The sequence below is a fragment of the Gossypium hirsutum genome, chromosome D09 (genome assembly GCF_007990345.1).
Source record: "Gossypium hirsutum isolate 1008001.06 chromosome D09, Gossypium_hirsutum_v2.1, whole genome shotgun sequence".
NCBI classification, from domain to species: Eukaryota; Viridiplantae; Streptophyta; class Magnoliopsida; order Malvales; family Malvaceae; genus Gossypium; species Gossypium hirsutum.
The window spans coordinates 45,468,089-45,482,018 of NC_053445.1; the positions used below are offsets into that span (position 1 = coordinate 45,468,089).

The 13,930-nt window shown below is 36.6% G+C and overlaps 3 protein-coding genes and 1 non-coding gene across 4 annotated transcripts; 2 read left to right on the plus strand and 2 right to left on the minus strand.

Annotated features, from left to right (window-relative positions):
• Positions 1-1,038: 1,038 nt before the first annotated feature.
• Positions 1,039-2,198, minus strand: LOC107892867 (uncharacterized). The gene has a single exon (XM_016817901.2). The coding sequence runs from the start codon at positions 1,848-1,850 to the stop codon at positions 1,383-1,385; it is 468 nt and encodes a 155-aa protein (XP_016673390.1). The 5' UTR covers positions 1,851-2,198; the 3' UTR covers positions 1,039-1,382.
• Positions 2,199-4,064: 1,866 nt separating this feature from the next.
• LOC107891083 (probable DEAD-box ATP-dependent RNA helicase 48) lies at positions 4,065-5,721 on the plus strand. The gene has a single exon (XM_016815734.2). It carries the CDS (start codon positions 4,621-4,623, stop codon positions 5,482-5,484), a length of 864 nt encoding a protein of 287 aa, XP_016671223.1. The 5' UTR covers positions 4,065-4,620; the 3' UTR covers positions 5,485-5,721.
• On the minus strand, positions 4,344-4,414 carry TRNAG-GCC (transfer RNA glycine (anticodon GCC)). The gene has a single exon. It is a non-coding gene; the product is annotated as a tRNA-Gly (tRNA).
• A 4,135-nt stretch (positions 5,722-9,856) lies between the features above and the next one.
• Positions 9,857-13,809, plus strand: LOC107892503 (uncharacterized). The gene is made up of 3 exons (XM_041100235.1): positions 9,857-10,790; positions 10,992-13,517; positions 13,601-13,809. Exons 1-3 carry the CDS (start codon positions 9,857-9,859, stop codon positions 13,807-13,809), a joined length of 3,669 nt encoding a protein of 1,222 aa, XP_040956169.1.
• Positions 13,810-13,930: the final 121 nt, after the last annotated feature.

Sequence of the window (13,930 nt, forward strand, 5' to 3'; positions counted from 1 at the left end):
GTATAAGTTCTCTCCCAAATTTATTTTAGATTGAAATCCCATGATATGTAAATTGTATCCATATTTATTTTTTTATATTCTTCATGTCTGTTTCACGGTCCATTTTCAGGGTTCATGGCTACCCCTTCCAACAATGTTGTCTCTAAGATTAAACCCGCGCCCTCTCCTTGAGAATGTAATGTGATTTACCATCACATCAACCATTTTTTATATCTATAATTATTTTGATTTTTAGTTTAATTATGCTTTATACTGAATTAATAATTAAAATTGCTTGGATATATTATTTGTAATTATATTTAACAAAAAGAAACATAACGGAAGTAAAGTTTTGAATGATAAACTAAAGTTAATATTTATTTATTGACTTTTGTTAGCATTAGTCCAATGTTCACAGTACCATTAGACAAGATTGTGAATGATTTGGAAAAAAGCCAGAAGAAACCCAGGGTTTGGACAATAGTGCAAGAGCACAAACATTTGTATATGTTTACAATCTTTAGATCCTCATTCATCACCATTTTTTAACCTTTCAGATGCATCTAAGCATAATCTGAACTACCCTGCAAAGCAAGCTTTATAGTTTTGATGATCATATTGATAGGAGCTAGCATGAGGAAGATAATATGGAAAAAATCCATCTCATGCTAAATTGTTTCCGTTTGTTCTTTCTTTTCCTTTAACAGTACGTCTTTATTCTCAGAGTAGCCCCTGATATGTTATTCTGGCCTAATATGCAAGTAAATGACAAAAGGTAGTAGGTGAACCTTGCCTAAATCAGGAACTCTTAAGTATCTAAACATTGCTGAAGAACCTAAACTACGAGTTGACCAACAGGTATCATAGATTATCTGACCTTAGTCATGAAAGTTTAACCTCTGTAATGAAGTTTTTATAAATAAATTAAGACTAAGGAGTTGTGATTTGTAGCACCAATCACAATGTACCATAATTTTCATGATTGCAAATTATCAATGAATCGTACAAATGCTATAAACAATATCCCATTCATTATTACCAGACATATTACCAACACGTTGTTCAACCCTTTCTCAGGATAAACAAACGCGGAATGGTACTCGAGAAAAATGGTTCAACTCCCAGTTCCAGGTCTACTTTTTACGTTTTTAAACCCCATGATTCGGCTGATATTGTGATTTAGTGGCAGCCCAATTAGTTATCATGAAACTTTGGGCCTTTTTCCTTTTCTACGTTATATTTCTGCTTAGAATTTTCACTGCGAATATGATTCTCCATTTGGGATTTGGCTAACTTTGGTAGAAGTAAATTGCAGACGTTTTCAATTCGTAATTTCCTTTACAATTTTTAAAAAGAAGGGTGGCATTTACAATACCATGTAATTTCATATGCGTACAATTCAATTACTGGTTTTCATTATTACTTTGATGCGTCTCTGGTTTGTGTCTTCCAGTGGCTCTTATATAGCAAAAAACAGCCACCAAGAAAGTTGTGGCAAGACCTCCAAGGATTACACCGCCCCCTGCTACGGATTTGTCCATGGAATGATGATGATGATTTTGTAGGTGAATGGCATCTCCATCAACACTCACGTTTTCTTCTTTGTTTGGTTCAGTAATGGCTGCTGTGTGATCTGCAGAGGGGCTTCCTACAGTGGGGTGCATGTTCTTTTTAGTGTGGGGCGCTTGGGATGGGCTTGAAGCCGGTGCATTGTCAAAGGTCTTCAATAGTTGGTGCTTTCCAAGTTTCCTTATTGTGGGTGCTTCAGCTTTGTATGGTTCTCCAGGAGCCGGAGCTGGAGCATTTCCACTGGCCGCCATAGCCACAAAAGCATTTATCAAAAACAAACAAAGAAGTAAAAGCTGACCCATTTGTGAATTAAATTCGATGGTGGGTTGTTATTTGTTAAAGATGCTTTTGTTTTTTGATCTTATGGGGGTCTGATTTGAGCATAGATATACATACATACATAGAGAAGAAACTGCTATAAGCATTCCTACTACAAAGCATGGGGGTTTGGTGGAAGTTTCCCATTGCTGGATTCCAAGCATAATTTATTCCAATATCTTAAATCTGTTTTTATGAAGTTGTCTATGGAGTGGGAGATACACGTGCAGGCATTAGAATAATAGAACTACAACTAAGACTTCAATGGAGGGAACAAGATCTTTAATATGTTTATTTGTAAAGTTTGTGTAACCTCTATGATTGAATGAATCACACCGACATCAAGATTAACTAATAATATCCATGGATCAAAAATTTACAAAGCAAAAGCTGCAAGAAAAGGAATTATACAAAGACAGCATTTGCAGTATGATAGGTAATTACTAATTAAGATGTTCCACAAACAAGATACTTTGAGTTTTGGATGAATATTGCTACTTTGTCTGATGATGTTCTTCAAATGTAGACACGTCAAGATTCGATTATATGGAATGGGAATTGCATAGTCATATAGGAAGGAAGGAACAAACAAACAAACAATGTCGATACATAATGTTATAAAAGAACACTAATTTCACCCTTGGAACTTGTAATATAAAATTGCGGTGGAATGCTCCAAGAACATGAGACATTAAGTGTTAGAAAAGGAAACAACTGGGGTTGGTACCATCTTGGAGAGAAAAGATTCAGAGGCAGAGTTTTGATTGAATAGGAAGGAAAGCTCTGTCAGTTTACTGTCTGCTGAATTACTATGAGGATTAGGTTGCTGAAACCACATATTTAATTAACACCAAAAAGCAAAAATCGTGTGCTGGAGATCCTTTGCCAGCTCATTGGCAAGAGATTGATGGGAGCATTCCCTGAAGCAGACCTGCCATGTTGACATAAATTTTATTCAGTGTTTGAGCCGCGAGGTGAAGAATACTACGATTTATATGGTTTTCTTTTCCACAGTTGTAGGATTCATTCCAGACAAATAATGAAACAAAGCAGCTTCATTTGATTTGCAAGATACAGTGCACATATCATAAATTTAAACCCCGATTTCTAAATGTTTGAAACAAGGTTAAGAACAAAAAGTAGGTCCTTCAGCTTTGCATGGTTCTCCAGGAGCCGGAGCTGGAGCATTTTCACTGGCCGCCATAGCCACCAAAGCATTTATCAAAACCAAGCAAAGAAGGAAAGGCTGAGCCATTTGTGAATCAAATTGGATGATGGGTTGTTAAAGATGCTTTTGCCTTTTGATCTTATGGGGGTCTGGTTTGAGCACATACATACATACATACATACATACATACATACATACAGAAGAAACTGCTATAAGCATTCCTACTACAAAACATGGGGGTTTTATGGAAGTTTCCCATTGCTGGATTCCAACGTCCAAGTATTATTTATTCCAATATCTTAAATCTGTCTTTATGAAGTTGTCTGTGGAGAGGGGGATGTTGAGGGAGATACACGTGCAGGCATTAGAATATTAGAAATACAACTAAGATTTCAGTGGAGGGAACAAGATCTTTAGTTATGTTTATTTGTAAAGTTTGTGTAACCTCTATGGTTGAATTAATCATACCGACAATTAGGGGGGTGCCATAAACATTAATTAATATCCATATGTAAAATTAAGGAAGGAAAAGCTGCAAGAAAAAACAAGAACTTTACAAAGAACAAATTTGCAGTATAATAGCTAATTTAAGATGTTCCTCAACAGGATACTTTAAATTTTGGGTGAACATTGCTACTTTGTCGGATGATGTTCTTCAATTGTATAGAATGGTAATTGCAAACAATAAATAGAGGAACAAACAAACAATGTGGATCCATAATGTTATGGATAAGGATTAAGGGATCATTTAACAAATAAAGAACATTAATTTCACCCTTGGAACTTATAATCTAAAATTGTGGTGGGATGCACCTAGAACATGAGACATTAGGTGTTAGAAAAGGAAACAACTGGGGCTGGTACCATCTTGGAGAGAAAAGATTCAGAGCAGAGTTTTAATCGAATATAAAGGAAACTTCTTGTCAGTTTATCTTCGGCTGAATTATAATGAGGATTAGGTTGCTGAAACCATATATCTAATTTAACACCAAAAACTGTATGCTGGTGATCACACATGCAAGAGATTGATGGGAGCATTCCCTGAAACAGTCCTGCCATGTTGACATAAATTTTTATTTTGTGTTTGAGCCGTGAGGTGAACTATACTATGATCTATTTGGGTTATCTTTTCCACAGTAGTAGGATCCATCTAGACCGCACGTAAAAACCAATCATCATAAATTTTAAAGCTCAATTTCTAAATGTTTGGAAGGTTAATAACAAACTTTAAAATACAGATGCAACCCCCTCACTCTCTATAACTAAACAGCATTGGTTCAAACTTCTTAAACCAAAAAAGAATAAAAAATGCACCAGCCGGGAATCGAACCCGGGTCTGTACCGTGGCAGGGTACTATTCTACCACTAGACCACTGGTGCTTGTTATTGGGTGTCTTCCAGAAAAGAAATACTTAACCGATTACTGATAATCCTACTACCCTCGAAACACCAAAATCAACCACAAACTCCCCTATCTACCAGGCTTCAACCACGCTTTGCCGATTCCTTCCCTGATTCTCTCTTCAAACCCTTGAAGACCAAAAAACATAGTGGGTTCAGTCCTTTCAGTTTTAATCCAAAATTCAATGTCCTCAATCCTGAAAATGCCACTCTCAATCCCAGTTCCATCTCAAGCCCTTTCCTTCTCAAAATCTCTTGTTTCCCCAATTCCCCTTTTCCTTTACACTAAACTTTCAACCCTCTCCCTCCACAACTCAGCCCCACCACCCAACACCATAATCCGCATGGGGGGTGGCCCCAGAACTTACCCAGGTGGAGTCTCGAAATGGCAATGGAAACGCATGCAAGCCAAGAAAGCCAAGCAGCTACTCAAAACTCGACTTGCCCGTGAACGTCACATCTATGAAATGCGCAAAAGGGCCGAGCTCAAAGCCGCCGTATCTGAACTTGAACGCCCTTGGGAAGTCGTTGAAAAAGCACCCAACTTGTTCTCCGTTTCAGCTGATGAGCAAGTTAAAGTTTTGGCTGACAGATTCCAGAAGCCTGGCGGTTTCGATATGTGGAGCGACAGAGATGGACCTCAGCTGTTTGATGCTGTTGATGAGTTGCCTTCCGCCAGGTTTTTCCCTAAAGGGGTTGTTCATAGTGTTAAACCGTATCTGAGAAGCAGAGAGAGTGGTGAAAACACTAAGCTTTTGACTGAAAACAAGGGAGAGGAGAGTGAGAGTGAAGTTGCTAGTGTTTTAGATACAAATGGGAAAAAGAACGGTGTCAAATGGAGGAGGAAAGGATTTAGGAGAAGATTTGGTGCTGGTGCTGGTGCTGCTGGAGAGGCTAATTCTGATGCCAAGGTAAGTAATTTGAAGTCTGGAGTTCATAATAAAAGAAGGACCTTCAAGTCTGGGATTTATGATAAAAGAAGTGATTTCAAGTCTGAGGTTTTTGATATGAGCTTACAAGGAGATGGGAGTTATGGTATTAATAAGTAAACATTGATTGAGTTTACAAGGATATTCTCAAGGAGGGAAGGAGAAAAGGCTATGCTTTATTGGTAATGTTCTTCATCTTCTTCTGCAAATTGTCTCACTTTCTTTTTTCCCTGGATGAAAAATGCTTTTGAAGGTGTTGCAATCTTTTTGTGTTTGGTTGCTGAGACAATATGGAATGTATATGTATAACTTGTATATGAAATTCAATGAAGATAAATAGCTATTCAGTTAAAATTTCGTACTATCTCTAGTTTTTCTCTTTGTACACTTAAACTGATGGACTTGGCAACTGCTTGCAGTTTGGTCTTAGTTCAATCTGCTAAAACTTTTGATTGAGTGCTTAGTTAAAACTTGAATAGATCCACTTTGTATTATTCCCAATCCAAATGTTATCTTCGTTGGGGCTTGTTTCCGTATCAATTCTTTGTCAATGTTGTCAAACAGTAGATGAATTGAAGGGATAAGAAACAATGAGCTAACTTTCTGACGTGTACAAGCTATGCAATTTGTTCTGATTAGACCTTTGAATTATCTGCAAATTGCTTTCTTCTTTAGCTTGTCAATTAAAGCTCATCTAATTGCATGATGCTTGAACCTGGACATGAGTCGTACTACTGTTCTTATTGTCACATTGTAATCATTTATACGTTCAAATCATGAGTTGGATTCCATATGAAATCTTCTTAAAGTTCTGCCTAAGTCTGATCATGGAGATATGTAGCCTCTGTTCCAAAGGAAACTTTGATGTAGACAGGTTCTTCTAGACATAACCAACACAGAGACGTGCTACTCCTTTAGACAACTATTTCTATGATGTACTGTTCGATATTAAGATAACTGTGACAACTTGATTACTTGGAGAGTTTTGTTTCTTGAGGTTCATTGGAAATGGAAAGTGATTGCAGCATGTTGTATGAGATAAAAAGGCAATAACGAGAAAACAAAACTAGAAATGACTACTTCCCATAGGATTTTCTTCTGTTACCATGTCACCATCACACCACAGATCATTCAAACTCAGAGGATTCTTCAGTTTTGTTACTAACCCATTTGCCATAAAATGAAACACATTTATATAATTTAAATGGAAGAAGGCGTTCGGCCTCACATATCTCAATCAGAAAAAATACTGGCATGCAGATTCTAAATCTGAAAGGATAAGGTCCATTGATTGTTGAAAAGGCACCAACAAGTCGCTGTGAAAGAAGGTTATGATTCTGGATACAACCAAGTTGTCAATAGTTAGGAGTAGCACTTTATTCCTCAATGTAAACTGTAGTAGGCAGAAGTGAAATTCAAATTGCTGTTACTAGCCATCACTGGAGGCATGTCTTCTTCACCTTCCTACTTTCAACCAATGAAAAACCAGTGTCATTGTCCTTTGGAGCTGGTAGGTTTTATTGCACTCATCTCTTTTCTGTGTTTAAGGTGAGGGAGAATCTCCTTCCTCAACTTCCAGTTAGGAGCTGTTACGTCAAGGCAATCATTTTCGAAGCACCATCCGCCCTTCGTAATGTATCCACACATAGTTTGTCAACTCAATCAACCACTACTCTGTTATTTTGCTAGAGCCGACCTTGTGTTAGAGAGGTATTGGGCAGAAATATTGGGCTGTGAAAAGAAATGTTTAAAAAATTAAACTCGACCGTCTTGAATTATTGCGATTTATATTTATATATAAATTTTAATAAAAATAAGAATTATCATAATTTATTATAATTTTATTGAGATAGAGGCTAAAAAATCTTAAGGGGATTAAACTTGTTTAAAAAAAGTATAATGTAAAATTTAGATCTCAATGTTTATATTATTTGTCAATTTAGCCCCTTTTTTTTAGCTAAATTTGGGGTCAAGGATCACCAATCTTTCAAAAAACAATTAAATTGTTGTTTTTTTAATTGAAATATTGACTAAAACGTTTAAATTTTTAAACATTACATCCCACATGACCATCTACATATAGTCTATGTTAATTTCTTTTTGAATTCTATGAAATATTTATATATTCTTTATCATTTTTATTTTTATTTTATAATTTTTAAATTCTTTATTCGCATGACATATAAGATAAATAGTATCACACTAACATGAAGCATATGTAAACTGTCATGGTTATTGCTATGCCAACATCACTAAAATTAATGTTTTAGTTAGTATTTCTTTTTGAAAAAGCGTTTGACTCTTTTTTAAAGGTTAATGACTAAATTTAACTTAAAAAATAATAAAGGCCAAAATGACAAAATATGTAATGTTAAGGGTTAAATTTAGTATTATACCTTGTTCGGTTGCCGAGATTGCCAAAACTAAATTCCTACTTAAAATAAATAAATTTATAGATAGCAATGAGTAAGGTAGAATTCACATATCAAAAATAATTTTATTTCTTAAATAAAAAAATAAAGAGAATAGGGGATTTTTAGAAAACTAAAATTAAAAGTTGATGAAAATTAATAAGACGAAACTCTAGTCAAATGTGAAATCTTCATTTGATTCATAAGTTGAATCATCAATGCAAAGACAATTTTTAGTGTACTTTAATAAATTAATTATAGTTGCCGGCATAGCACCTGTAACATAATGCTTAGGATTTAGCTTATTGATAGCATTAATAACAAAAGAGATTTAATTCTAACTGACAAACACGTACAAACAAATATCATGAAAATAAGTTTAAAGGAAAAAACGGAGTTTAATTTTTTTTCCAAAAATAAGAACTTGGTTGTGATGTCTAAAGTAATAAATACTTAATTAAAATTGTATCTTTTCAATTCGTCTACGATGAACGCTTCAATTGAGTAGTCTTCTCCACTATCCTCAAGCTCACGTTTGTCGAGTGTTGGCTTACTTTGAGTCAGAAAATTTCACACAAAATTATCAATGGGGCAATTTTGTAATTTTTCTAAACTTCTAGATCAAGTTGTAAATAATAAAAATATCTCTAAAAATCTTTTAAAATAATTTCTTCAGAGAATTTTCTCTCTACAACTTTCTTTTGAATTCAAGTATGTGAAAAGTAGTAAAAGGGTCTGCTACCCTAGCACGTCTCTGTCTGCCTCTCTGGCAAGTTTTTTTTTCTTCTGGTTTCTCTTGTTTTCTATTGGCGGCGCTCATCTCCTTTGTTTTTGAAAGTGAATTCTTTTACGGAGGCTTCAAGTTCTTCATCCATGGAATCAGAATTTGCGGGATTATCTATTGATGAAGAAGAAGAAGACATACTTCAAGCACAATGTGACCCAGATTTAATTAATAGTGAAGAATCTCTTAGTTTGGTTGGTTGTTTTCTTACAGCTAGTATCATTCATTACCCTGCAATGAAAAGCACTTTGGCTAACCTTTGGCATCCAGTCAAGGGTGTTCAAATTAGGGATCTGGGTGAAAAAAGGTACTTGTTTAAGTTTTATCATGTTATAGACATGGAAAGAGTTATTAAGGGGTCCCCATGGACATTCAATAATCATCTACTCATCTTACACAATATGCAAAGAGGGGAAGACCCACTAAAAGTTCCTCTAATCTCAACATCGTTTTAGGTCCAAATACATGATGTTCCCATTGGGTTTTATTCTGAAAAATTAGCGATGCAGTTAGGGAATTTTATTGGAATTTTTTAAGAATATGATGGTTCAAATTTGGGGAAAGAAAATATGAACTTCATGAGGATAAGAGTTCAAGTTGACATTCGGCGCCCTCTCAAAAGGAAAAAGCAGGTTATGTTTAATAACAAGTGCTCTTATGTTAGATTTAAATACGAAAGATTGACTCTTTTTTGTTTCTACTGTGGCCGTCTTGGGCATAATGATTCCTTTTGTGAGGCAAAAATGGAGGCAAGGGTTGAAGTCAATGTGATGGGATGGGACTTATCTCTGCGTGCACAATCAAGAAGAGCCCAAGCAATGAAGAGTGTATGGTTACGGGAGGAAGGAGGTTCTGGGGGAGGAATGAACGGAGAAAATGGAAGGGGAAACGTAGGAAATTTTAGAGAAAGTGTTGATCCTATTCTAGGATTAAATCTGGAAGGTATTGGGTTCTCCTCACAAGTAGAAAGGGTTAGACCCTTTAATGATCATAATCAAATGGCTATAAAACAGGGTTTGGAGAATGAGATGATTATAGGTGAAGAAGGTAAAAAGAGGGGGAGAACAGATATTGAGGATAGTATGGAGATGGAAGGGAGAGATAGGAAAGCTCATGGATTCAATCATTTATTATCGGCGGCTGCCAAGAGGCAAGCCGACCGCTCGCAATGAAAATCTTAAGTTGGAATGTCCGAGGTTTGGGGAATCCTCGGGCAGTTCATCGACTTCGGCACTCGCTGAAGAAACACTATCCCCAAATGGTCTTCTTAATGGAGACAAAAATAAACAAAAAAAGAATGGAAAAAATTCGAAGAAGTTGTGGATTTTATTTTGGAATTGATGTGGATTCAATTGGATCTAGAGGAGGACTTTGCTTAGCATGGAGAGGGAACGCTAAGATTGCACTTCAAAGTTTTTCAAATAGACATATTGATGTGATCATTGAGGAAGAAGGAGAAGGAGTAAAATGGAGATTTACAGGTTTTTATGGTTCCCCTTATTCATATGATAGGGAGCATTCATGGAATCTGTTGCGACAATTAAAAAACCAGGGTGATGACCCATGGCTGGTTTGTGGGGATTTTAATGAAATCTTATATAGCTTTGAGAAGAAAGGAGGCTTACCTAGAAAAGAAAGAAGAATGGAAGCATTTCGGAAGGCCTTGGAAGATTGCAGGTTAGTTGATTTGGGGTTTTCAGGTAGGAGATTTACGTGGGAGAGGGGAAATCTACCAGAAACTAATATCCAAAAAAGATTAGACAGAGGTGTGGCAACAGAACGGTGGAGTGATTTATTTCTAAATTTTCTCATTCAACACCTCCCACATTCATTCTCAGACCATTGTCCACTTCTCATTGATACGGATCATAATGTTAGAAGGATAGCAGATCAGAGGTTCAGGTTTGAAGCATGGTGGATTTTGGAAGAAACATTTTTAGATGTAACTACAAGTATTTGGGAAAATTCAACAGGTGACCTTATGCAGAAGCTGGGAAATTTAAAACGGGGTTTACAAAGGTGGAGTGTTCAGTTACAACAGAATAAAAGAATGACAAAGGAGGTCTTATTGTCAAAATTAGAAACGCTTCTTGATGCAGATCGTAGTGAGGAGAACCTGGCTGAGATAATTGACACAAAAATCCATCTGAACCTAGAAATTGAAAAGGATGAAAGTTATTGGGAGCAGAGGGCCAGAATTAATTGGTTGAAAATGGGAGACAGAAATACAAGTTTCTTTCATAAGTAAGCATCGCTTCGGAGGAAGAAAAACAGAATCCAAAAATTACAGGGTGAAGACGGTAGGTCAACCGAAGAATGGAAAGATATGGAGGAAATTGTCAGATCATACTTTTCACAATTATTTTCTACAGGAGGGCAACACAACTTTGAGAACATTTTGACAGGTATTAAAAGGTGAATCTCTGAGGAAGATAATGTCAAACTGAATGCAAGGTTCACAAAGGAGGAAATTCGGGAAGCTCTTCTCGGAATGGGTCCTACAAAAGCTCCGGGAGAGGATGGTTTTCCAGCCTTATTCTTTCAAAAATGTTGGCCAATTGTTGGAGATGACATCTCCAATTTTTGTTTCCAAAGATTAAACGAAGGTATGGATTTCCACTCAATTAATAAAACAAATATTGTGCTCATCCCAAAAATCCAGAATCCCTCAAGTGTCACCCATTTTAGGCCTATTAGCTTATGTAATGTGATTTACAAATTGATTGCTAAAGCTATTGCTAATAGGCTAAAGGGGATAATTCATAAATGCATTGATCTAGCACAGAGTGCTTTTGTCCCAGGAAGGCTGATTTCTGATAATGTGTTACTTGCTTATGAAATTCTTCACACGTTGAAACGAAAGAGATTGGGGAAAAAAGGTTTCATGGCTGTAAAACTGGATATGAGTAAGGCATTCGATAGGGTTGAATGGGGGTTTGTTAGAGGAGTAATGGGAAAAATGGGTTTTGACCCAAGATTGATTAATTTAGTTCTGAATTGTGTCTCATCAGTCTCTTATTCTGTTTGTTTCAATGAAAATATGGGTAAAACGTTTCTTCCATCAAGAGGTCTTAGACAAGGGGACCCCCTAAGCCCATTTTTATTCCTTATTTGTGGTGAAGGTCTTTCAAGCCTTATGAGGTTAGCACAAGAGGAAAATATATTGAAAGGTGTTAAAGCAAGTAGAAGAGGGCCGGCTATCTCCCACTTATTATTTGCAGATGATTGTATTTTGTTTGTTGAAGCTACGGATAGGGGATCATATTCTTTAAAGCAGACACTGCAAGAATACGAGACAAGTTCTGGGCAACGTGTGAATTTTGAAAAATCGTCGGTTTTCTTCAATTCTAATACAAAAGAAAACGAAAGGCGTGCTGTTTCACAGATCCTTGGAGTCAGAAGAGCTAATGATTTTGAGCGATATCTGGGTCTTCCTAGTATGGTAGGGAAAAGAAAGAGAATATCTTTTCAAAATTTGAAAGACAGACTCAAGCAAAAAATCGACAGTTGGAGTATTAGATATCTCTCACAAGGAGGAAAGGAAGTGTTTATCAAGGCAGTTTTACAAGCTATCCCTACATACTCGATGGCTTGTTTCCTACTCCCTAAGACGCTCTGTTCAGATTTGGATAGAATTATAGCCAATTTCTGGTGGCAAAAAAGATCTAATAAAAGAGGCATTCACTGGTGTGCTTGGAAGGACATATGTTTATTAAAAGAAGATGGTGGTCTTGGTTATCGCGATTTTGCTAAGTTTAACGTTGCATTATTAGCAAAGCAGGGATGGCGTCTTATTAATTATCCGAATTCATTATTGACTCGTGTTTTAAAAGCAAAGTATTTTCCCAATTCAGATTTCTTTAAAGCTCAGTTGGGAAACCTACCTTCTTTTACCTGGAAAAGCATATGGGCTGCAAGAGGACTTCTTGATAATGGACGCTGCTGGAGGGTAGGGAGAGGTGATCAAATTTCCATATGGGGAGATTCATGGATACCGGGGATTCCAACTGACAGAATTACGATTCAAGCAAACAACGTAAATGTTGAATTAGTCTCGGATTTAATTGAGCCAACTAGCAGAAGCTGGAAAACAGAACTGATAAGAAATACCTTTCAACCAGTTGTTGCTGAACAAATACTAAAAATCCCTCTTGCGGAGACAGATCAAGAAGACCTTCAAGTATGGGGAAGAGAACCGACAGGGGAATTCTCGGTGAGGAGTGCCTATAAACTATTACATGGTACTAATCTGGATCCTACTGATTTATCATTACAGACCAAGACAAAAACTTTCTACAACAAATTATGGAAGTTACATATCCCTACAAAAATTAAGATGACAATTTGGAGAATTTCTTGGGATTATATCCCTTCCTTTGTCAACCTCAAAATAAGGAAAGTAGTCCTTAACACCCTTTGCCCTCGATGCGGTTGCTTTGAGGAAAATAGCTGGCATATTTTCATCGAATGTCCTAGATCAATGGAAGTTTGGGATCAGTTAAATTTATCGTGGGTGCTGAATCAGAATATAAATAACATATGGGGCTGGCTTACCTGGGTTTTTGATCGAGGTTCCGAAGAGCAGCTTCATTTCTTTTGCTGTTGCCTCTGGTTCATTTGGTTTAGCAGAAATCACCTCATTTACGAAAAGAGACTCATGTCGGGATCAGAAATAGCGAAGAAAATCAGTGCCTATACTACAGAACTTGCAATATCAAAAGTAAGAACTCTTACTTTTCATTCATCTGGAAATCTTCAACAGTTGTACAAAAGGGGATGGACCTCCATTCATTTTGATGCAGCCTATGACCGCTTGGGATTCAGATCAGCCTCCGGTATAATAGCACGGAATGAAAACAAAGAGATCATTGCATCACAGGCAGTCACCCACTCAAACATCGCAGATCCATTCACAGCAGAGGCATATGCGGGATTACAAGCAATAAAATTAGGGATTAGTCTGGGAGTCAACAAATTAACAGTTTAGGAGACTCCAAAACTGTTATTAAGAAATGCCAAAGCTTATTCACGGATAAATCAGTCATTGGAGCAATTATCACAGACATCCAAAGCCTAAAAAAGGGGTTCCAGGAGATCGAGTTCATATTTGTCCCCAAAGAACAGAATTTCTATGCCCATACTATAGCCAAAGAGTCTCTTAGAAGTGGAGAAGGTTTTTACCTGGAGAAGGAGATCCCAGAAGCAGTCCGGAGAACGATAGAAAATCCTTGGCCATATCCTCCAGATTGAAGAAAGGGGAAAAGCTTTTTCATTAAAAGATAGCAGAGACAAAATAATAAATGGGTAACTTGCTTTCTTAATGACTTGACGGTGGATTTGAAAAGATTACAATTAATGGTGTCCAGCTATC

Coding starts and splice junctions, on each gene's coding strand:
- LOC107892867 (XM_016817901.2), bottom strand. CDS start 1,850: ATGGGTCAGCTTTTACTTCTTTGTTTGTTTTTGATAAATGCTTTTGTG.
- LOC107891083 (XM_016815734.2), top strand. CDS start 4,621: ATGTCCTCAATCCTGAAAATGCCACTCTCAATCCCAGTTCCATCTCAA.
- LOC107892503 (XM_041100235.1), top strand. CDS start 9,857: ATGGAAAAAATTCGAAGAAGTTGTGGATTTTATTTTGGAATTGATGTG. Junction 10,791..10,991: donor AATGGGAGACAGAAATACAA/GTTTCTTTCATA, acceptor TCTCTGAGGAAG/ATAATGTCAAACTGAATGCA. Junction 13,518..13,600: donor AGCAATAAAATTAGGGATTA/GTCTGGGAGTCA, acceptor CGGATAAATCAG/TCATTGGAGCAATTATCACA.